Source organism: Artibeus jamaicensis, unplaced genomic scaffold (genome assembly GCF_021234435.1).
Source record: "Artibeus jamaicensis isolate MK-2021 breed Jamaican fruit bat unplaced genomic scaffold, CSHL_Jam_final scaffold_660, whole genome shotgun sequence".
Taxonomy (NCBI): domain Eukaryota; kingdom Metazoa; phylum Chordata; class Mammalia; order Chiroptera; family Phyllostomidae; genus Artibeus; species Artibeus jamaicensis.
This window is the reverse complement of record NW_026522052.1, coordinates 1,600,045-1,624,020: the sequence shown is the minus strand read 5'-3', so window position 1 is coordinate 1,624,020 and position 23,976 is coordinate 1,600,045. Positions and strand designations below refer to the sequence as shown.

The 23,976-nt window shown below is 38.3% G+C and overlaps 1 protein-coding gene across 1 annotated transcript; it reads right to left on the bottom strand.

Annotated features, from left to right (window-relative positions):
• Positions 1 to 14,935: 14,935 nt before the first annotated feature.
• Positions 14,936 to 16,392, bottom strand: LOC119044046 (olfactory receptor 10S1). Its single transcript, XM_037138259.2, has 2 exons — positions 16,375 to 16,392; positions 14,936 to 15,988 (listed from the first exon to the last, which is right to left on the bottom strand). Exons 1-2 carry the CDS (start codon positions 16,390 to 16,392, stop codon positions 14,936 to 14,938), a joined length of 1,071 nt encoding a protein of 356 aa, XP_036994154.2.
• Positions 16,393 to 23,976: the final 7,584 nt, after the last annotated feature.

The following is a 23,976-nucleotide window of genomic DNA, read 5'->3' as shown; positions in this document are numbered from 1 at the left end:
GTGAGACCCCTCAGAGGAGGGGCAACCTAGGCCAGACATGATCACTTGGGAGGCCATCATGGAAGGACTGGGGTGGGGGGCTGCGACAAAGAGGGAGTGATAGACCCCCCCCCCCCACTGTGATGAAGCCTGAGTCCATGTCTTCTGGGAGAAGTGCTTCCTGGCTCTAATCCATTTAAGCCTAAAAACCTTTAAGAGGGAAGGCGGTGCAAGCCTTGTGCTGGGAATGGCGGGCTCCCTGGGTAATTAGGACTGAGAAGGATAATGTGAAACCCTGTGAGACCTGCTTTGTTTAAGAATGCTTTTAGTTAGATGATAAGGGCCTGAGCAGAAAGAGTTTATGTTCCCAAAGTTCTGTAGCCTTTTAGCTGACAGGCCCCGATTTAGAAGAGACCCTAATGGTTCTTTGTATATGATCTTCTGTTTACTAGTTGACAATGATTAATAAGCTATACCTGAACTCCTGTGCAAAAATCCCAATAAAAGCCTGACTAGGCAAGGGTCGGGGTGCTCTCTCTCCCCTGGTGAGAGAGTTGCCCGGCTGCTCCAAGCTGCTCTCCCCTTGAGAGGGTGGCGAGGCCATTCTGAGGCTCTCCCCCCTTGAGGGAGTAGCCTTGCCAGCCCTTTTCCTCCACAGGACTCCGTAGTCTGTGTGAATTTGTCTCATGTCTCATCCATGACGCTGTGGGCACTGCTGGTCAGTGCACGTGTCAGTAATCCAGATTCATGTATTACTCCAGACTTTCAGCATGAAAAATGGGATATGCATGTAATTTTTCAATTCTGTGTGAAGACGCCTTTGCGACTACTATCAGCAAATATTCCAGGGGTCAGAAATCCTGGTTCTAAGGCTGAAGGAGATAGGCACTCAGGGTATGTCCTGCTTCAGTCCATTTTAGCAGGCATATGTCCTGAGATTTAAGTAGTTGTCTAATAGTAAAGCTTTATTTTGCAAGCCTGGAGCCCATATGTCCAAAATCAAAGAAATATCTCAGTAGAAAAACCAAAAAAAGGGTGCTAGAGCACTATTTCAGGATACTATAATCATCTTATTGTATTTATTTATTTTTTAAGAAAGATTTTATTTACTTTTAGAGAGAGAAGAAGGGAGGAAATGAAGGAGGGAAACAACTCTGAGAGAGAAATGTCAATTGGTTGCCTCTCTTATGGCCCCAGTGGGGGACCTGGCCAGTGCTCCATCCTCTGAGCCACACCAGCCAGGGCAGGATAACATAATCATTTTAAATAAAGGAAATAGGTTGACTGTGGACCTTTACAAAGTATTAGGTAAACATTATAACTTAAAGTATCTTAAAAAGCCCACCTGTCAAACATTCAATATTACCCTCAGCTACTGTTATAAAATATACACACTAAAGTCTGTTACTGAGTATTCCATGGACAGTTCACCTGAATAATTTCTTACAAGTTCCCGAGTAACTTTGTTAGTTGTCTAGCTGTCTCTTTTATTACTCTAGATAATAATATAATCATTGTGTATACATGTTTAAAATTTTGTCATTTTTAATCTCCAAATAATCTTGTTGACTGGCCTATTTAATGTTTAAGAAGACTTGCCTAAAGCCACACGGTCAGAAATTGTTAATATTGTTGTTGGAAATGATTTCTCGTTCCTATTCACTTTGCACTAAAAATACTGCTTGGCCAAGGGAATTAGATCTTTGAGGGACACACACATACACATTTTTTCATGTGATCTACACAATGACTTAATTTACACAAGATAGCTGTTATTTTTGTCCACTTTACAGTGGAGCCGACTGAAGCAGAGCAAGTTTAGAAACCTCCGAGGGGGAATTAAGATGCATGTTCATGCTTGCCTGACTGTGGCACTAGGAAACATAATTATTTGAACCTGAAACTTAAATGTACCGGAGGGAAGAAAGGGCATTGATTTGGAATGCCACATATTATAATAATGACCTATACAATCAGCATTTATGGAGTAGTTACAATGTGCCAGGAACTTTTTATTCATTTCATTGTTAAATTTCTTAGCAACTAGGTAAGGTAAAATTTACCTTCATTGAATAGGCAAGGGAATTGAGTTAGAGATATTAGGACCCATATCTAGTGAGCAGTGAACTTAGAGATTGGAATTATAGAAAGCGACTTCAGAACCCCCACTTTTAGCTACTTAGCCATAATGCCTTCGATGAGCATGTTTGGGACTACACACTTTGATATCAACTTCCAAGTGTTACCTTACTTTATTTCCTAGTGATAGAAATTCTGCATATGAAAATCAATTGTAGCAGTTTACAGCCGTGATCCTGAAAAAAGTGAAGCTCCCCCCAGGATATGTGCTGGACTGGGTCTTATGCCCACAGCCCTCAGCTCCTCCTTCAGAGCAAGGAAGGCAGGTGTTCTGGCCCATCACCTGTCCCCATCCTGGAAGCAGAACTACCTTACCTGAACACACTAAAGAAGTGTATCCTGCAAGTTTTATCACAGGGAATGCCAGCTCTATATCCTGTAGAAAGTGAAATATTTTACTGGAATTGGTCTAGACATAAAATCACAGACACTACCTACCTATTTTATCAATCCCAGTAAGCGTTCCCTCTTGGCATCACACATTTGGCTTACCATCCCAAATCTGCCTGGAATCTACAAATCCCTCCTGTCTCCCTTCTAGAAGATGGGATGCTCCTACCAGACCTTATCAGTAACTTGTGCTTATCAGACCCTTTCTAATTCTTTTCATCCACGTGGGGCATTTGGTTTGTAAATTGCTCCTGGGCCAGTGGAGGTGCGTCCCTGTGCAGTTCAGTCCCCGAAGCCTCCTCACCTGTCATTCAGTGCTCCTCTCATGCTCCTCCTGGACAGACCCCTCTTGTCCTACTAGTAACACACTGGTTTGCTTTGCTTCTCTTTTCCTCTCTTAGAGATACACTCCTGACATCTTGAAGTTTCACTAAATTTTACACTTTATTAATTGTGAATCTAGGTTTACTGCATTATTTTCTAAGAGCATGGAAAACCTGCATTGGAATTGTTTAGTTTGCTTCTTAAAAACATGGATCATTCTCTGGGGTTAGGGCTAAGGAATATATCATATAAATTTTTAAACTATTTATAAAGGTTATTTTTAATTAACTTAAAGTTTGCAAAATGTTGGATTTAGGAAGAAAAAAAGCATACCGGGCAGTTTGGAATGTGGTTAGGAAAAATGGCTGAAGTGTAGGAAAGGGTTAGGTTGTAGGTAGGATATAGAAGAACCCAGATATGTGAGGTCTAGTTTTCTAAACTACAAACGTCACCAACTTTTTAATGTGGTGCTAGAGCTAACTTGACGTCTGACCCAGAGCAACAAAAAACCCAGGCTCCCGAATTCTCATAACACCCTGGCGCCTGCCATTTCATGTTCCAGTGTGCCCATGGATATACAGAGATTATTTTTCTTAGGTGAGATTAGATTAAATTGTGGGCATTTACTATGTGTCAGGTACTAGATACTAGACATACAGAGTTAAATAAGCTCCTGGTAGTGTAGTAAGGGTTAGATATATGCAAGTGACAAATTCCATTAGAATTAAATTAAGGCCACAATTAAAGGAAAATCAAAGTCTTGTGGAGAGGGAGAAAGAAAAGGTACAAACTTTGTTTGGGGGCAGCATGGAATACTTCCTAAGGTTTATAAAATTTAACAGCATTTAAGGATGGATTTTTGGAGTTCCAGAAGAGATGTGAGTCTTTTAGGTTTAAAGTAACCTAAAGTACCAACATTTTTTAATTTCTCAATAGGAAAATGAGATTATAAAAATATTCATTTTTTTCATTAAATGATTGCTCAAAGTACACTCATAGTTATATAAATATAGTCTGCTTTTAAGGTAGCAAGACTGGAGCATACTATTATTGAACGAAATGATGATTTGAACCTGATAGGTTTAAAGACTCAAAGGAGCATAAGCTGAGTTGGCTCTTGAGACAAATTCATACTTTATCTTTAAATCTTTCCCATCTTTGCTAGGAGTGCAATAATATACCTATTATGTGGTATTCTTACTTTTAAGTAATTGTCAAGTAATCTTACATTAATTTAAAAATAGGTGTGAATGTTTTTGAATTAGTTGCCTCTTAATAGAAATAATTTTGGCCCTAAAGGCTTTAAGAAATAATGATTAATACAGTTAATTGTGAAATAAATATTTTCCCTGTAATAGTGCAATTTTGGGGCTGGGTACTTTGTCTTGTACTCTCAAATATAATATGTTACCAGTTACTCTCCTGCATGTGAAACTTGATCTTTACATGAAATTTTAATGAGAAGAATAAAGTTTTTAAAAAAAAACTGGGGCTCAGTACTCCAGGTCTTAATAAAAGAGGAATTTGTTAGTCTCCTTATCTGGGTATTAAAACCTAAAACTTGGAATTTTCCATAGTGCAGCACTGCCCTTTCCTGACCCAGGTGTTGGCCTTTGTACTTAGACTTAAACAGCTGATGAAAGGAATGGAAGGTTCTCATTCTTATTTTCCCTCAGAGAAACAAACTGTAGTGCTCTGTGCAGTGAAATGTGCCACATCTTTCAGTAGTCCAAATCTATACGCTTTAGATGTATGCATAAACAAAACTTAATTCTAAGTTCAGTCCTGAGTCAGGAATAAGAATAGCAAGTGTCCTGAGATAGGGGGCTGATATAAGTTGGTTCTTGTACCTGTTCCAGCATTGAATTTCTTAGGCTGTTCACCTGGCCAGGTTGAAGAACGTGAATGCAGACAACTTGTTTGGCTTCTGTTTATGGTTCAGTGGAGCACACGGAAGGCTTCCTGCATCAGCAGGTCTTTTTGCTTCGTGTGTTATCAAGCAAAACCCCTTTGCAGTGTTGAAAAGAATTTTCTATAACTTAGCATGAGTATTTCTTTTTATACCCAATCATTTAAAATTTATTTTAACTTGGTATAAACTTGCTTTGAAATCCCCAAAGGGGACAATATTGACTTAACTTTCCTAAAAACAAAAAATGTAATTATGTCCTTTGAGGTTATAGGAAGTGAGTTTGAGACTTGTCATAGAGTGGCAAAAGCCAGGTATTTCTTGAGAACAAAGATAGATGAGAATTTGCTACTGCATTCAAACTTTGGGAAATTCTCTTAAGCTGTGTAGTGATTCAGTGAGGCCTAGGTATCCTAACAATGTAATGACATTATATATATTATATATATTTATGTCTGTGTGTGTACACACATTATGTTACATCTTATATACATATATGTATATTATTAGCACTAATAACAAAACAAAATTTATTTTCTTTTTAAAATTATTTTTAAGTATAGTTTTATATAATCTTGTGTTGATTATATTAGTTTCATGTATATATTATAGTGAGTCAACATTTTCATACCCTGCACTGTGGTGACCCCACTAATTTCAGTAATCATCTGTCACCATGTAAACTCATCACAATATTGCCGACTGTATTCTCCTCCTTTTCACACATCCCCCACCCCTCCCTTTTGGTGGGGATACCTCTGGTCTCTGTTTTTTGTTTAATTTTGTGTGTTGTGTTTTTAGATTCCACATAGAAATGAAGCCATATGGTAGTTGTCTTTCTCTGGCTGAAATTTCACTTAGATGAATGCTTTCCATGTTGTCACAAATGGCAGTGTTTTACTCTGTTTTATCAGCATATAACGTATTATATATCTAAAACAAAAATTGTTTTCAATGAATACTAGATGTATTGTCACACACTAGTTATGGCATATACTAGTTGCATGAACTTGGCACATTGCTTAAATTCTTTGAGCTTTAGTTTCTTCATTAACAAAATGGGTTTCATAAGGCTGTCAAGAAAATGACATGTATAGTATGCACCAAGGTGATCAAAGGAGAATAAAAAGATCATTTGAATTTTACTCAACATCAAGAATATTAAAATTTTCTTCTAGCCCTGACTGGCATGTCTCAGGTGGGTTGGGCTTCATATTACAAAGTGAAATCTCACCAGTTTGATTTCTGTTCAGGGCACATGCCTGTGTTGTGGGCCAGGTCCCTAGGTGGGGGCGGGTGAAGGGCAACCAATAAATGTCTCTCCCATATATTGATGTTTCTGTCCCTCTCTTTCTCCCTCCCTTCCCCCATCTCTAAAAATAGATAAATAAAATCTTTAAAATATTTCTTATAATAAACTCTATAATCTCAAAGTATCCATTTTCTCTGCCTAGTTCGTGCCCCCTTTCCCCTAATAAGTGCAGAATTTGAAGTTCATTAAAACAATACTGTGAACCATGTGATGTCAGTTATAAGAGGAACCTAATGAACAAAATAAACTAACAGACTGACAGCTGTAAGAGGAGTAGGGGGAGGCAGGGGCTGACTGAAAGAAGTAGAAGGGATTAGTCAAAGAACATATGTGTAATGGCCCATGGACATGGACAACAGTGAGGGGATTGACTATGGAAGTGGGGTCTGGGTAGAGAGTGGGAAGGGGGGAAATTTTGGGCCAACTGTAATGGCATAAACAATAAAATACTTTAAGAAGCAATACTGTGAACACTTATGAGCCTATGTGTTTCTAGGTATAGTCTACTGAAAGATTTGCACACAGTGGAGCATGAAGTGGATTTTGAATAGCATTTGCTTAAGGAGAGACAATAAAATTCAAAGGCTATCTTTAAAAGTTTTATGGGTAGTTGTCTAAACTTGGATGAAATTAGAAAATATGAAGTCATGTCAAATTGTATAATGGTGATTTTTATTTGTAGTAAATTATGTTTTTTCTCTCTTTCCTTGAAAAGAAAAAGCTATTCTGTAATACTCGTAGGGGGTTATATGCTAAAGAAATGCATTTAAATCTGTAGTAGATAAGAAATAATTTTATACTGTTTAGAATTACCTATCTAGGGAAAACAATTTTAAACATTCTAACATTCTCAAGTTATGTCTCATTAAATTAGATAGAATTGTGGGGGGGGGTCAATAAAAACTCTACTTTTAATATGGGAAAGGTGGGTCAGTGAGGAGCCAGCCTTGCCGTGGTTTTTAGGAATTAGATAAAGTGTGTCCCAAGAGTGTTGAACGCTGTGGTAGTTAGTGTGGCTAAGCTCCTCCCACTGTACTCTCCACCCCTCATGACCGGATCTGTAGAGGACCTGGAGGTTCTGGAGGCCGTTCTGGAGGCCCTTTCTGGAATCCGATTCCTAAGCATATCTGGTGAGTTTTGTAAGCACTTTATACCCTGTCATTGTCCTCCTTGCTTAAAATTCTATTGTTTGTTTCTTTCACTGAACCTTACTGATATAAGCTCTAATTAGAGAGAGATGTCTATGAATGAGGGCAATGACCTTATCAAGAGGATGTTTTGCTGACCTCCTGACCCCAAAGTCTTTTCTATAGCAACAGGCCGAAAAACAAGAAATCAGTTTATATGGGTTTTTCAGTAACACACCTGATGATACCTATATTCATTTGGAGAAAAAATGCCCTTTTGTGACAATATTTGATCTTAGAATCAAGGTGGGTTATCAGTCTGCAGTGAGATTGATATAATGGGCTAACAAAAACTAAAGCGTCAAATTGATTAACTGAGTTAGCTCAGTAACTCAGTAACAACTGAGCTTAGTAATTAACTCTATAACATTAATTACTCTATGAGATATTGCCTGAATTGAAAATATATTTTGAACTATGTGAAGGTTATCTTTGATAAATTCTGGTTTCATTCTTTTATCTGATTATCTTCCCTCTAAACAACATAACTTAGCGGCTATATAAGCACTCTTGTGGAATGATCCTATCCTTTTCCTTTTTCTATCTAAATTCACCATCATTTTTTATTGTCATAAAATATATACAAAAAAGGGGTGGATTATGGACAATATCATAACACTCCCAGTTACTAGTATCCAAAAAAAAAAAAAAGAGGTTAGCCTAAATGGGGACTAGATTGGTAAAATTTCAGGAAGCTTTAAAAATGAATGATTTTGATTTCAATAAAAAATGTAGAGAGAGACTGGATTTGAATTCATGTAGAATATATCATCTAGAGAGTTATTATTTCTCCAAATAGGTTCTCAATTCCTTGCTCTCCTGCTGGTACACCTATGATGCAGATGTTGTTATGCTTCCTGTTGTCCCAGAGATCCCATAAACTATGTGCTTTTAAAAAAAATTCTTTTTCTTTTTCCTGCTCTGATTGGGTGTTTTCTGCTACTTTATCTTGCAAATCGCTGGTTCGATCCTCTGCTTCATCTAATCTTCTATTGATTCCTTCCAGTCTATTCTTCATTTCCAATATTGTATTCTTCATTAGTAATTGTTTTTTTATGGTTTCCATATTTTTTTAGTGATGTCACATTTTAGTTTTTTAAGGACTTTATTTATTTATTTGTAGAGAGAGGGGAAAGGAGGGAAAAAGAGAGGGAGAGAAAGATCAATGTGTATACACCCCCTACTGGGGACCTGGCCTGTACCTCCATGGGAATCAAACCAGCGACCCTTTGACTCACAGGCCAGTGCTCAGTCTACTGAGCCACACTAGCCAGGGAGTGATGTCGTATTTTAATTATTAATTTTAAGTTGTTGTTTGTTTTCTTCTAACAATTTATATAATTATTATTGTCTATGTAAACAAAGTCCCCTGCAAAATTCAGCAGGACTGTTGAATGTAAATCAAATCATCAAAATATATTGTATGTAGAAAGCACATTAATCTGAAAGACTTTTTATACCTGACACTAATGTGCAAGAGTGAATTGAGACAAATTTATTATAAATAGAATAGGCATCTACTTTATGAGCATTGCATTTTGTGTATAAAAGAAAAATATTCAAGCCATGATGAGAAGTTCATGCATTCATAATTCTAGGAACTTCTTTAGGATTATGATAAGACCCACTTAGAGTTAAATTTTTTCCACTCTTATTTAATACACTTATGTAGTTCACTTAACAAATTGTTAGGCAATGGACTTTTGAGAGTATTGTCAACATGTTCCTGTTCTCTAAATGTAGAAAAAAGGTTCTGAGGAATAAAAATTAGAATGAATTTAAAGTTCCTTAAATTAACAGCAATCTTTTCCACGGGTTGCTAAAGGCCATTTTAGGGGCTTAATGGTACATGTGCTGCGATGGTGTAAGACAAGAGCAAAATCTGAGCTGTGGGCTGGCTTACCCCCAACAGCAGTGCAGTCCAGTTGAATTGTTTGCTGTCGGAAATGTTTGATGTCTAATATGGCAGCTACTGGCTGCACTGAACACTTAAAACAGGGCTAGTGCAACAGAGGAACTGAATTTTAAATTTCATTTAAATTTAAATATCTACATGTTAGCTAGTGGCTATCATATTAAGCAATGTAGCCTTAGGTAATATTTTAATCTGGTGTCAACTAGTTCCATGTTAAACTATACCAGAGCCACCTGGAGAGCTAGTGAAAGGTATAGATTTCCTGCCCTGTTCTGGCAGATTGTGACTTTAAAGGGTCAGGTGGGTTTGGTAGTCTTTAGGGTACTTAGCCACTCCAGATGATTTGAATCTCTGCTATATGAGAAAGTAACTGGTTTGTCCTTAGAATAGGCATGGCCTATTACTGATGGGCACCATGTTACCCTGAACCACAATAATACATACAGTCTTTAACACAACTGCACACCAAGTGCCAGGCACTACTAAATACTAAGTCTGGAAGTAACTGTGAACCTGTGTCATCCTCAGGGCCCAGAGTGCATCAGAAGAAATGGAGAATGTGTCACCATCAGAAGAAATGGGGATTATAAATTTGGTCCTCAGTCACATCATGAAATATCTGTTAAAGCAGCTGTTCTCTCAGCATTTTAAGTCCCAAACCCCTGACGGAAGAAAACAGTCAAGGCTTGTAGCTGGAGCGAGTGATTGTGGGCAATATGACTATAGAAGCAAGAGGGGAGATGGTTTCACAGACCTGGCCAAACGAGGCACATTGGGCTCGAGTAAGCAGGAGATGGAGCTTCTGTTGCAAGTCTCAGGAGAGAGAACAGAAACTAACAGAAAACCCTGTGAGGCTGCAATCTCTGAAATCTCCTGGAATAAGAGACTGTATGTAAATAATTGTGATTTATATTCCAACTCTCCAGTTGTCAGTGAAAAGTGGGTCTCTGGAAAGGAGGGGGATATATTTAATAATTTAAGCAAAAATGGAAATACCATTTATCCCCAAGGTTTAGAGATCCCAGGAAATTTAAGAAATTGATAAGGCCCTCTTAATCAATGAACTGTTCACTAACAGCTTGTCAGTTGTTGCCTAAAAAAAGACATTTGTGATGTATCAACCAATTCCAAGTCCTTGTACAAATTCAGTTGTCTGTGTTTCAAAGAAATTGGAGGAAGATGTGGTGGTGGCAAACTGCACATAGCTGTTAGGTGTCTGTGAGTCTTTACTGAAGCTCGCTGCGTAACAAAGGTGAATCCTTTCTTCTTCATGTTACTAGTGTAGAAATTTAATTACTGTAGAAAATGTTCTATTCTTTATCACTTCCTCCAGTAATACCATAATATAAAAATCATGGTTTTAATTGAATAAAGCATTTCATTCTCTGGATGGTTCATTCAGTGTTTGAAGAGTTTTCTTGGCAGTTGAAGATAGTCTTTAAGTCCCAACAGACACACATTTTCAAAAAGTTTTCCTGGTGATATTAGAACTGAATAGTCATATATACATAAAGATTGTATGTATTATTGTGGTTCAGGAATTTTCAGACATTTTCAAAGCCCCTAATGTATCTCTCATTCCACAGCCTTTCTTTTATGGTTTTGGTAGCTTCTTGTTTGGCCCAACTATTACCACCATCTCGGGCAGCTTCAACATTAAACAGTTGCCACTGACTGAGGTGAATACCCCGGGGAATCACTGTTTCCAGTGAGAAAGCTCTAAGTCAAATTGACTTAAGGGGGACCCTGCAAATGGGGGTTTCTAGTTAGTTGCCAAGTGTGTCAGTAATGACAATTCTGGGAAAGTAAGCTTTTGTGGGAGTTTCAAACCCATTCTGACTCTTTGGTTAGGCTGCAGGGCAATGAGGATGGGGAGGGGCCAAGTTAATGCCACGTACTTTTGTGTTTTTACTGATATGTAGCTATCTCAGATGCTCCTCAGATTGTTTCAAGACCTTAATTAATTTCTAGAGTTCTGAAAAAAATTGATTTTGACAATTGTAGGTTCTTACTATACCGTTCTCGAAGCACTTCAGTCATTTTAAGATGCATGAAGGATGTGAATATTAAGAACAATAGGTAAATTACTTGGAAGTGATGCTGGAGTGTACCCTGGGGCAGCCAAGGGAGGCCTCAACCTGATTGCAGTGTCTTGGTCCTCATCACCACACAGGAACTTGAGGATGAGAGAGAAATATTCAGTGATGCACACTGAGTTTATTAAAAAGAAAATATGTACTCAACAAGGGAGTGCAGGCAAACTCAAAGAACTAGATGCTGGTTGGGGTGGGGGTAGAGGTTGGGTGAGGGTAGGGTGGTCCTCGGCTTCTGATGCTGGTGGAGTGATTGCCAATGTGGCTTGTCCTCATCCCTCCTCTCCACATACCAATTTATTTTGGTTTTCCCAGAACTGTCATGGTGATTAATGGGGCAGAGAGGTTCCAAAACTGCAATGTAAATTTACTATATATAATGACTTTGTAATGGCCCTATTGGTCACTTGTAGGTCAACATGGAGGAGGATAATCTAAGTTCAAGGACTCCTATTGAAAGTTTGGGGAATTCAATTTCAAAGAGAAGTTCCCTTGAATAAAGAGTGGTAAGACTGGATTTGGGACATCTGACCCCAAAGCTCACACATCATTATAACAGTCCAGGCAAACGTTACCTCACTGTGCTCTCCTTTTAATATTTTTCAGACACTTACCTTATTTTACATAACAGAACTGTTAGCAAAAATTAAAATGGGAAGGCACACAATGTAAATACAGGGTGGGGCAAAAGTAGGTTTACAGTTGTGAGTACACAAAAGAGTTTATTCTTGTAATATTATGTCTTAATTATTGCATTGTTTTCCATATGAAAAATGGAAAACTTATTTTGTTTCACTCTGTGTTGAAAATATAAACCTTCCAAATAAAACTCTAAGTAACAGGATATTTAAAAAATGCTGTTTTAGAGTTTCAGTCAAGATGGCAGTGTAGATGAACACAGCTCACCTCCTCACAAGACCACGTCAAACTTACAACAAAAGTATAGAACAACCATTACTAAGGACAAGCAGAAATCAAGTTGAGTGGAAGTCCGACAACTGTGGAATTAAAGAAACCAGCCAGACCGGTAGGAGGGGCAGGGATGTGGAATGGGCTGGTCCCATGTACATGTGTAGTGTATAGAAATTTGGGAGGGATATCTTGGGAGTGATGATCTCAGCCCCATACCAGGCCCACCAGCTCAGGCTATCAGTGCCAGGAAGAGAAGTCCCCATAACCGTTGGCTGCAAAAACCATGAGGGATTGGGTTGGTGGAAGAAACACCTGAAGTCCCAAGCAGTTCCTCTTAAAGAACCCACATGTGAACTTACTCAGACTCACTCCATCTGAGCTCCAGCACTGGGGTAGCAGCTTGAAAAGCACTAGTGACATACAGGGTGAAACTGAATGGCAAGACCCAGGGTATAGACTTCTCCTAGACAGAAAGGCAGGCAGAACCACAGAGCCAGTAGGCTGGTGCCATATCTGAGACACCATCAACCTTGTCTAACACTTTTTGCACTGCCCTGGAGATCTCCTGAGGCTCCACCCCCCACTCCCAATTTAATAGGAGCTTTTCCATATAAATGGTTGATCTTTTTGCCTGGGCAAATCCCTTCCATTGACCTGCCAACAACAACCAAGCCTTAACTGTAAGAGGAGGGTGTACTCATCCAACAAGAAGGGCACACCCTGAGTACTCAGCCTGGGTGATAGGGGAGGCTGTGCCACTGCACCCTACAGGACATTTACTACATTAGGACACACTACCAAGACATGGAGTCTAAGCAGCTCTACCTAATATGTAGAAACAAACACAAGGGAGGCTTCCAAAATGAGGGGACAAAGAAACATAGCCCAAATGAAAACAGGTCAAATCTCTAGAAAAAGAGTGAAACAACATGGAGATAAGCAATCTGCCAGATGCAGAGTTCAAAACACTGGTTATAAGAATGTTCAAGGAACTTATTGAGGACCTCAACAGCATAAAAAGATCCAGTCAGAAACAAAGGGCACAGTAATTAAAATAAAGAACAATTTACAGGGAAACAACCATAGGGTGAATAAAGCCCAGAATGAAATCAATGATTTAGAACATAAGGATGCAAGAAGCAATGATTAAGAACAAGAAGAAAAAAGAATAAAAAAAATGAGTATAGTATAAACAGCCTCTGTGACAACCTCAAGTGTTCCAACATGCACATTATAGGGGTACCATAAGGAGAAGAGAAAGAGCAAGAAATTGGAAAAAATAATAAAAGAAAACTTCCTTAATTTAGTGAAGGAAATAGACATGCAAGTCCAGGAAGCACAGAGAGTCCCAAACAAGATGAATGCAAAGAGGCCCACTCCAGGACACATTCTAATTAAAATACTAAAGGTTAAAGATAAAGAGACAATATTAAAAGCAGTAAGTTACCTAGAGGGAATCCCCGTAAGACTGTAGGTAGATTTCTCAAGAGAAACTGCAGGCAAGAGGCACTGGCAAGAAATATTAAAAGTCATGAAAAGTAGGGACCTGGCCAGATTGCTCTACCCAGCAAAGATGTACTTTAGAATCAAAAGACAAATAAAGAACTTCCCAGACAAGAAAAACTAAAGGAGTTCATCATCACCAAACCATTATTATAAGAAATGTTAAAGGGATTTATTTAAGATTACAAAGATCAAAATCATGAACAATAAAATGGCAATAAATACAAGCCTGTCAACAATTGAATAAAAAAAAACCCCAAACTAATCAAACAAGAAGAACAGAGACAGAATCATGGGTAGAGAGAGTATGTAGATGGTGGGGAGGGGGGCTCTGTGGGCCCCCCACAATATGGTGTGATGAACCCAACAATATGACAAGCTGCTTTAATTTTAACCTTGAGTTATCTTTTGTCACCTGGGAGTCTAGAAATACCTTTCTTTGGTACTTGCTTTTTCCACATTCAGGGAGGGTATCACAACTCTTCCAGTTCTTCAGAGACTGTTAGAATCTTAGCTTCTACAACAAGCCCTTTCTGACCCCTTAAACTGCTGTGTAAGGAACAGATCACCTACTTTGCACCAGGCCCTTAACATTGTTTTCATAAGATGCCCAAAGCATTATTTTTAACCTCACTATTAAATGAGGACACTGAAACGTCAAGTAATATGACATTTGCACCAGATTATACATCTAGTGACTGGTCAGATCAGCTCAGATCATGTGACTGGGAGGCACGACTGACTTCAAAATCCACGTTTCTACCGCTTAGTTACATGCCATCTTGAGTCAGAGAATAAAGACAATGACATTTTCTAAGTGACCTGGGGCAAGTCACTTTTCTCTTTGTAGTTGTATTTTATTATCCTGGAAATGTTTTTTTTTCCTTAAGCAAGGTGATACATGTGCGGTTTCATTTGTTGCTCAAACATATTTTTGCTAGCAGCATTCTTTAGTGTACTAAATATTTAATGAAATTATTTCATACAAAATAAAAAAGAACCATTTAGCAAAATAAAAGAGGATAGGAATAGCATTCACATACCTGTGAACCACTGAACATAGATAGCTATTTCCATAGATCTTAGAAATACTCGAGACATCACCTAATCCATTTCATAGATGAACAGTTTGTGGCTGAAGCCTTGAGGCACGTCCCTGGGCCAAAGGGAGGGAAAACGTTGGGCGGCTGAGCTGAAAGTCTTACACTAATTTCCACTTGAATGATTTCCCCTCATTTTGCTGTGAGGACAGTTGATTTCCATGAGGGGCCGTCAGGAGAGTCCCAGCACAGGCTGCGGGGGTGGGCTGCCCGCTGCAGAGCCTTGGCCCAGAAGTCTCCGCAGAGCCTGCTTCATGGCCTTGTTCCGCAGAGTGTAAATGAAAGGGTTGAGCGCGGGTGTGACTATTGTGTAGAAGACCGCGGGGGCACCGGCTCCTGCCCCGCTGGAGCGAGGCTGCAGGTAGATGCAGACGGGCGGTAGGTAGTACAGACACACCACCGTGAGGTGGGAAGTGCAGGTGGAGAAGGCACGCTGTCGGCCCTCAGCGCTGCGAATCCGCAGCACCGCCACGGCGATGAAGCCATAGGAAAAGATGATGAGAATCAGGCAAGCTGCTGCCACGACACCGATGCTGGCAAGCATGGCAAGCTCATTGACGGCTGTGTCCGCACAGGCCAGCTTCAGTACAGGCGGGATGTCACAGAAGAAGTAAGCAATGCGATTAGGGCCACAGTAGAGCAACCGGAAGGTGAGGGAGGTATGGGTGGCAGAGTGCACAGCACCCAGGGCCCAAGTGATTCCAGCCAGCCCTGCACACGTCCGCCTGTCCATGGCAACTGGGTAGTGCAGGGGTTGGCAGATAGCTAGGTAGCGGTCATAGGCCATGACCGTGTACAGGAAGCACTCAGTACTGGCTAGGAAGTGGAAGCAGTAAAGCTGCACCGCACAGCCCTGGAGGGAGATCATCCTTCCATCCAGCGACAGGAGGCCGGCCATGACCTTGGGCACTGTCACTGTAGACAAACATGCGTCCAAGAAGGAGAGATGCCCCAGGAAGTGGTACATAGGGGAGGAGAGGTGAGGGTCAGAGGCTACAGTTATGAGAATGAGAAGATTCCCAGTCAAGGTGACGCTGTAGATGAGGAGGAAAAGGAGGAAGAAGAAGCTAGGGTGTTCAGCTGTGTACATCAGGCCCTCCAGGAAGAAGTGGCTTACCACAGTCTGGTTGGGGTCTTCTGTCGCCATGACTGTCACACACCCAGAGCAGGTAGTTCTTTCCTCTGCAACAACAGTGACATCAGCAGACAGAGTAAGTAGCCATTGCTGTGTCCTGAAATGCCACTAGCTGTTAGATTGTGCCATCTTGGTCTTGTCCATAAATGAAACATACGTAAGTTTGATTCACATCGAAGCCTGTTCCAATGTTTTCTTGCTGCTCTTTCAAAGTGAATCTTTCATTGTGGGATCTGCAATCATTTGGAGACACATGAAAGACTGTAAAGATTATTTGAAGAAATGAAAGTCCTAAATGACGGCCATACAAATGTGGATTAAATCCTGCTCACATGGAGCATATTTATTTTGCAAATATTCCAGAATCATATGCCTCTGCCGCCCTAATTCCTTCTGTCATACTGCAGATGTGGATAAGCAAGTGCGTATTGCCATGTGCCATCAGGAGTTGCGTGCCATCATCTGGGGAGCATTGCCCAGAGTTTTGGTGCCATTACGTCAGCCAGGAGCACAACAGTCCCAACCACCTTTCACCCAGAGGGAGTTCTTCGTGATTGCCGCAGCCCACAACCAACTCTCAGGTGTATGACGATGAAGCCCGAGAGATTTGACTGAATAATTATCAGGACAAATTATTCAGTACCTTTCATACTCTTCCTGCAAAGTTTTATTCCAACCTTTTGGGAAATTTTCCCCTATGTCTTTATTCTTGAGCCTGAATTGATAATTAAAAGTTTTCTTTAACTCTTTTCATCCTTCACCTCCTGAACCTAATTAGAGGTTGCATTAGGTGAATTTTAAAAAACTGCTTATTTATGTTTTATCTTCAATTCCCATGAATTTTGCTTAACCCTGCCTCTGCATATTTTATAATTAGATTTTCATGGTGGTGTTTTATGTTCCATCATTCATGTGCTTCTTTAATATGTCAAATGATTCTGTATTCAGTTTCTTTGTCAGTCTTCTTAAAACAATGTGTCTAATTTATTTCTCCCCTTTACTGCTCCCCACTGCCTAATGCATAAATTATATACCTGTCTGATAGATAAAATTACAAGTACACTGCTTCCATTACTATCACACAATCTTTATCTCTCTGAACAAACTCCTCTTATCTAGGATGTTGTTTGCCTGACCTCAATTTGCCATAATCTCTCTCTGATTCCATTTTTGGAAAGGAATGGGTTTCTTTTATCTCCACCATCATACATCTGCTCTCTATGGTTAAGTTTGAGCATTAATTTCTCTACAAGCCCTATATAAATGTCTTACCTCACAGTGATTTTTTTCCTTCCTGAAACCTTTGTTATTTATGATAATTATGATAAGTATCTTAGCATGTGCTACCCTGGACAACTTAGTGTTCCTTGTGCATTTGTCATGACTTCCTAAGAGGAACACAAGGAAAATGTCAAATGACTTCCCTGGTTTCCAACCAACATTTTTGGGATAGAGCAATAGAAATAGCAAGGGGCTACATTTCTTTGGATTCATAGGAACATAAGTTTAAATCTATGGTCAACTACTTAATAGCTGAAAGAGAGGAGGGGCCATGGTGCTGAACTTCTCTTTTCCTTCAAGTCATCAAATTTAAAATGAGGATATCACCATTTGTAATAGCTATTGTTTTATTTTGGGTAGAGCAGGACACATAGCATGTAATCTTAAATTTCTTAATATTTATTATTTTATTCAATGTGGTGATATTTTCTGATTCCCCTGACTAAATAGTAAATACATTTTGCTTAACCAAATGCAGTATTCCCTGTTTGACAAGAAAGTTCATTCCAATGTTGGGTCAATATATTATAAATTCCTTTATATCAGCTATATACACAGGGTATATTAACCAAAAATAAGACACTCCAGTGAGGTATATGCTAGGTCACTTGAACAAAAGCATGGGCATATCTCCTTCTGAGGTAGCAAGATTGAATCAAATGTGGATGATAACTATTTAAAAAATAAGTTCTAAGTTTACTATGAGTTCAGTTAAGATGCTAACATATTTGTTGATTGTTCACTACTTGGTAAATTATTTGAAAACTAACAAGTAAAAATGAGAAAATAGGAGGGAATTATCTGAACATGACATGAATATATGAGAGTAAGTGAATAGTCCTACGGGGTGGTATTTAAGAGTATTTTAAAGCTGGAGCTACTTAATAGAATTCATATATTACGTATAAGGGGAGACCCAAAAAACCTGGGATTTATTTTTCAAAAATTGTGTATTTATTCTTACATGTTTAAACTTCAGTCACTGTCAAAGTACTCTCCATTTGATGCAATACACCTATTAAGGTGTTTTTTACACTACTTTAAAACAGTTTTTGAACTCATCAACTTTGATGCATTTTAGTGTTTCTGCTTTTTTGTTTGTTTGTTTTACCTCTTCCACACTGGCAAAACAGTTTTCTTTGATGATTTTTTCTATCCAGAGAAACAAACAAACAAACAAGAAAACTCATTGCACAAGGAAAGTCAGGGTGAATAGGGAGGGTGGGATATAGGGGTCATATTGTTTTTGGTCCAAAACTGCTGATCACTCAACGCACTGTGGGCAGGTGTGCTTGTAAATCACCTTTCATAAAATGGGCAAATGTGTTGTGTTTTCAAAAAAACTTTGCTCCTTGCTCCTCTTCCTTCTACCTCTGACTGATGCTGATGGTTTCCCATGTGGCTTCTATTTCAAAAACTACCCAAGATGGAGGAGGAGTAAGTGAAAGCTACACTAACCTCCTCCCAGGACCAATCTGGAATTACAACTAAATTGTAGAGAAATTATCCTGAATAACCAATTGAACACAAACTTGAAAGAAGCTTTATAACCAAGGACAGACAGAAGAAACCACTTCACCACAACTAGACTGGTAGAGAGTGCAGAGAAGACATGAGAGAGCAAGATGGGTTCCCATGGGTGGCAACTGAAGAGCTGGAGGGGTATTTCAGGGGTTGAGGGGTTCCCCCTGAGAAGTGTGGGGTCTAAATCCCAAGCTGAGCTCCCCAGTCTATAGCACCAAAGCCAGATAGGAGCCCAGATAACACCCAGCTCTGAAAAACAGCAGGGTTTCTTTCTATCTGCCTGGAAGAGATGGTTGGAGACTCAGTCTCTTAAAGGGCCAATGCATAAAATTTCATTTGCAGTCACCATGGGCTCTGACAGAGGGAGGGCAGAATGACCTAGAGATGCTTCTTGAGGAGAGACTTGGGTTGGTGGCTCTGGGATCCTTGTGCCGAGTCATTCCCCATACTGTGGGAGCCATCTCTCTCAGGCAGAATACTCCTCTCTGAATTGTATCAGCCTGAGGGGAAGCAATAATCATGCCTACAGGAATTACTCCGCTGTCTGGCTAGTGATTACAACTTAACAGTTTAACAATTGATCAGCTTAACAATTGATTCATTTAACAACTAAGGTGGAAAATGCAAAGAAGCAGCCACCAAATGAAAGAACAAATGAATTCTCCAGAAGAATAACTAGATGAAATGGAAGCAAGCAATTTATCAGATAGAGAGTTTGGAGTAATCATTATAAGGATACTCAACAGCATGAAAAAAAAGACCTAGAAACCATAAAAAAAGCACCAGTCAGAAATAAAGAATGCAATATCTGAAATAAATAATACACTGGAAGGAATAAACTGTAGGTTAGATGAAACAGAGGATCAAATCAGTGTTTTGGAAGACCAAGTAGAAAAAAACACCCAGGCAGAGAAGCATAAAGAAATGAGAATTTTTAAAAAATGAGGAGAGCGTAAGAAACATTTTGGACAACATGAAGCATAACAACATCTGCATCATGGGAATAATAGAAGGTAAAGAGAGTGAGCAAGTGATCAAGAACGTATCTGAAGAAATAATGACTGAAAACTTCCCTAATCTGGTGAAGGAAAAAGACACACAAATCCAGGAAACTAAGAGTGTCCCAAACAAGTTGAACTCAAAGAGCCCTACACCAAAACACAGCATAATTAAAATGACAAGGCTTAAAGACAAGAGAATCCTAAAAACCACGAGAGAAAAGTGGGTAGTTACCTACAAGGGAACACCAATCAGACTAGCATCCGATTACTCAACAAAACCATTTCAGGCCAGAAGGGAGTGGTGTGAAATACTCAAGGTGATGAAAAATAAGGACCTACAAAAAAGGCGGCTTTACCCAGCAAGCCTATCTTTTAAAATCAAAGGAGAAATAAGGAACTTCCCAGACAAGAAAAAGCTAAAGGAGTTTCTTAACTAACAGCAAACAAGTACTGCAGCAAATATTAGAGGGCTTGCTTTAATAATAAGAAGAAGAAAAAGAAAGAAAACAAGAGGAAAACAGACTAACAATAAAATGGCTCTACATATATATCTAAATGTAAATGGCTGAAATGCTCCAACCAAGATAGATGGTAGCTAAATGGATAAGAAAACAAGACCCTTATATATGCTGCCTCCAAAGACCAAACTCAAATGGAAAGATACACGCAGACTAAAAGTAAAGGTATGCAAAAAGACATTTCATGCAAATGGAAAAGAGAAAAAAAGCTGGGGTAGCAGTACTAATATCCAACAAAATAGGCTTTAAAACTAAGGCTATAGTAAGAGACATTGAAGGACACTACATAATAAAAGGGACCAATCCAACAAGGGGCTATAATCCCAGTAAACCTTTATGTACTCAACATAGCAGCACCTAAGTATGTAAAGCAAATCTTGATGGACATAAAGAGAGACATTGACAGAAATACAGTCATAGTTGGGAATTTTAGCACTCCTTTGACTTTAATAGATAAATCTTCCAGACAGAAAATGAAAAAGGAGACAGCAGCCTTAAACAACAACTAGATCATATGGATTTAATTGATACCTTTAGAGCATCTCACCCCAAAGTAGCAGAATATATATACTTTTCAAGTGCACATGGAATGTTTTCTAGGATAGACACAAAACAAGTCTCAACAAATTTAAGAGGATCGAAATATCAAGCATCTTCTCCGACCACAGTGCTATGAAACTAGAAATCAATCACAAGAAGAACACTGAAAAACATGCAAAGACATGGAAGCTAAATAACATCTTATTAAACAATGAATGGGTCAACAATGAGATCCAGGAAGAAATCAAAAGATACCTTGAAACAAATGATAATGAGCTCACAACAATTCAAAATCTGTGGGACACTGGGAAAGCAGTCCTAAGAGGGAAATTCATAGCATTACAGGCCTACCTAAAAAAAAAAAAAGAAAAAAGAAAAAAAAAGAAAAGAAAGAAAAAAAAAAAGAAAGAGAAAGTTCGAATAAACAATCTAACTTTACACTTAAAGGAACTTGAAAAAGAGCAACAAACAAAACCCAAAATGAGTACAAAGAATGAATTCATAAAGATCAGAGCAGAAATAAACAAAATAGAATCTAAAAATGATTCAAAAGATCAATGAAACCAAGAGATGATTCTTTGAAAAGATAAAAAGCTAGAAGAACTTTTAACCAGACTCATCAAGAGAAAAGAGAGAGGACCCAAATAAATAAATGAAAGAGGAGAAATAACAACTGACACCAGAGAAATACAAAGAATTGTAAGAAAATATTCTGAACAACAGTAGGCCAACAAACTGGACAACCTAGAAGAAATGGATAAATTTCTAGAAATATACAATCATCCAAAATAAAATCAGGGAGAATCAGAGAATCTGAATAGACAGATTACACCTAGTGAAATTGAAGCAGAAATTAAAAAAAAACTCCCAAGAAACAAAAGCCCTTGACCTTTACAGGTGAATTTTACCAAACATTATGAGAAGAACTAATACCTTCCCTTCTCAAACTCTTTCATAAAGTTTAAGAGGAGTGAAGGCTCCCACACTCATTTTGCAAGGCCTTGAGTTATCCTAATTTCAAAACCAGATTAAGACACAAAAAGAAAGAAAATTATAGGTCAATATCCTTGATGAACATAGATGCTAAAATCCTCAACAAAATACTAGCAAACTGAATACAGCAATGCATAAAAAAGATCATACACAATAATCAAGTGAGATTTATTCTGGGAATGCAAGATTGGTACAATATTTGCAAATCAATAAATGTTATTCATCACATAAACAAAATGAAGGATAAAAACCACATGATCCTATCAATAGGTGTAGAAAAAGCATTTGATAAAATCTAGCTCCCATTTATAATAAAAGCTCTTTGCAAAGTGGAAATAGAGGAAACACACTTAAGCATAATAAAGGCCATATACAACAAACCAACTGCCAGCATCATAGTCAACAGGCAAAATTACAAGCATTCCCTTTAATATTGGGAACAAGACATGGATGCTTGCTTTGACCTCTCTTATTCAACATAGTTCCGGATGTCCTAGACACAGCAATCAGACAAGAATAAGAAATAAAAGGCATCCAAATTGGAAAGGAAGAAGTAAAACTATCTTTATTTGCAGATGACATGATACTGTACATAGAGAACCCCAAAGATTCCACCAAGAAACTACTAGAATTGGTAAATGAATTCAACAAAGTAGCAGGATAGGAAATTAATACCCAAAATCAGTTGCATTTTTGTATGCCAATAATGAACTAACAGTAAGAGAATTAAGAAAACAATCCCATTCAGGGAGAGTAAGAATAGTAGGGGAAATATAGAATCTAAAGAACTTGAGACACGTGTTCATGAACTAAAGGGGGGAATGGTGGGGGAGGGGTATGCAGGGTGGAGGGGAATGAAGGGGAGAAATAGAACAACTGAATGGCATAATCAATAAAATAAAAATATATATTAAAAAAGAAAACAATCCCATTCATAATTGCTTCAAAAATAATAAAATACCTAGAAATAAACCTAACCAAAGATGTAAAAGACCTGTACATCAAAAATTATAAGATGCTGAAGAAAGAAAGTGAAGAAGATACAAATAAGTGGAAGGACATAGTGTGTTCATGGATAGGAATAATTAACATCATTAAAATGTCCATACTGCCCAAAGCAATCTATAGATTCAATGTAATTTGTTTCAAGATTCCAATGATATATTTCACAGAACTAAAACAAGTATTTTAAAAATTTATATGGAACCACAAAAGGCCTTGCATAGCAACAGTGATGCTAAGAAAGAAGAACAAAGTTGGAGGAGGAATCACACTACCTGATATCAAACTGTACTGTAGTAATCAAAACAGCATGGTACTGGCATATAAGCAGACACATAGATCAAGGGAATAGAATAGAGAGCCCAGAAATAAACCCACACCTTTATAGTCATATAATATTTGACAGGGGAAGCAAGCACATGTAATGGGCTAATGATAATTTATTCAGTAAAGGGTGTTGGGGAAATTGGACAGATACATCAGTAAAATGAAACTAAACCAACTTGTTACAGCACACATAAGATTAAATCCAAAATGAATCAAAGACTTAAATGTAAGACTCAAAACCATAAAAATCTTAGAAGAAAACTTACACAACAAAATCTTGTATGTTGCTTATAACAATTCTTTTATTGGTTATGTCTCCCTAGGTGAGGGAAACAAAAGAAAAAATAAACAAATTGGACTTCATCAAACTAAAAAATTTTTGCACAGCAAAGGAAGTCACCAACAAAATAAAAAGGTATGTTCTCCCATAGAATGAAGAATGTATTTGCCCATACATCTGTTAAGGGGTTAATATCCATAATTTATAAAGTGCTTACAAAACTTAACACCAAAAAACCAAACAACTCAATTAAAAAATAGGCAAAGGACCTAAATAGACACTTCTCCAAAGAGGACATACGTATGTCCAATAGACATATGAAAAGATGTTCAATGTCACTAATCATCAGATATATGCAAATTAAACCTCACACCTGTCAGAATGGCTATCATCAATAAATCAACAAACAACAAGTGCTGGTGAAGACATGAAGAAAAGGGAACCCTTTTGCACTGTTGATGGGAATGCACATTGGTGTAGGCACTATGGAAAATAGTATGGAGATACCTCAAAAAATTAAAAATGGATCTAGCTTTTGACCTAGTGATCCCACTTCTGGGAATATATTCAAAGGCACCCAAAACACTAATTTAAAAGAATGTAAGCACCCCT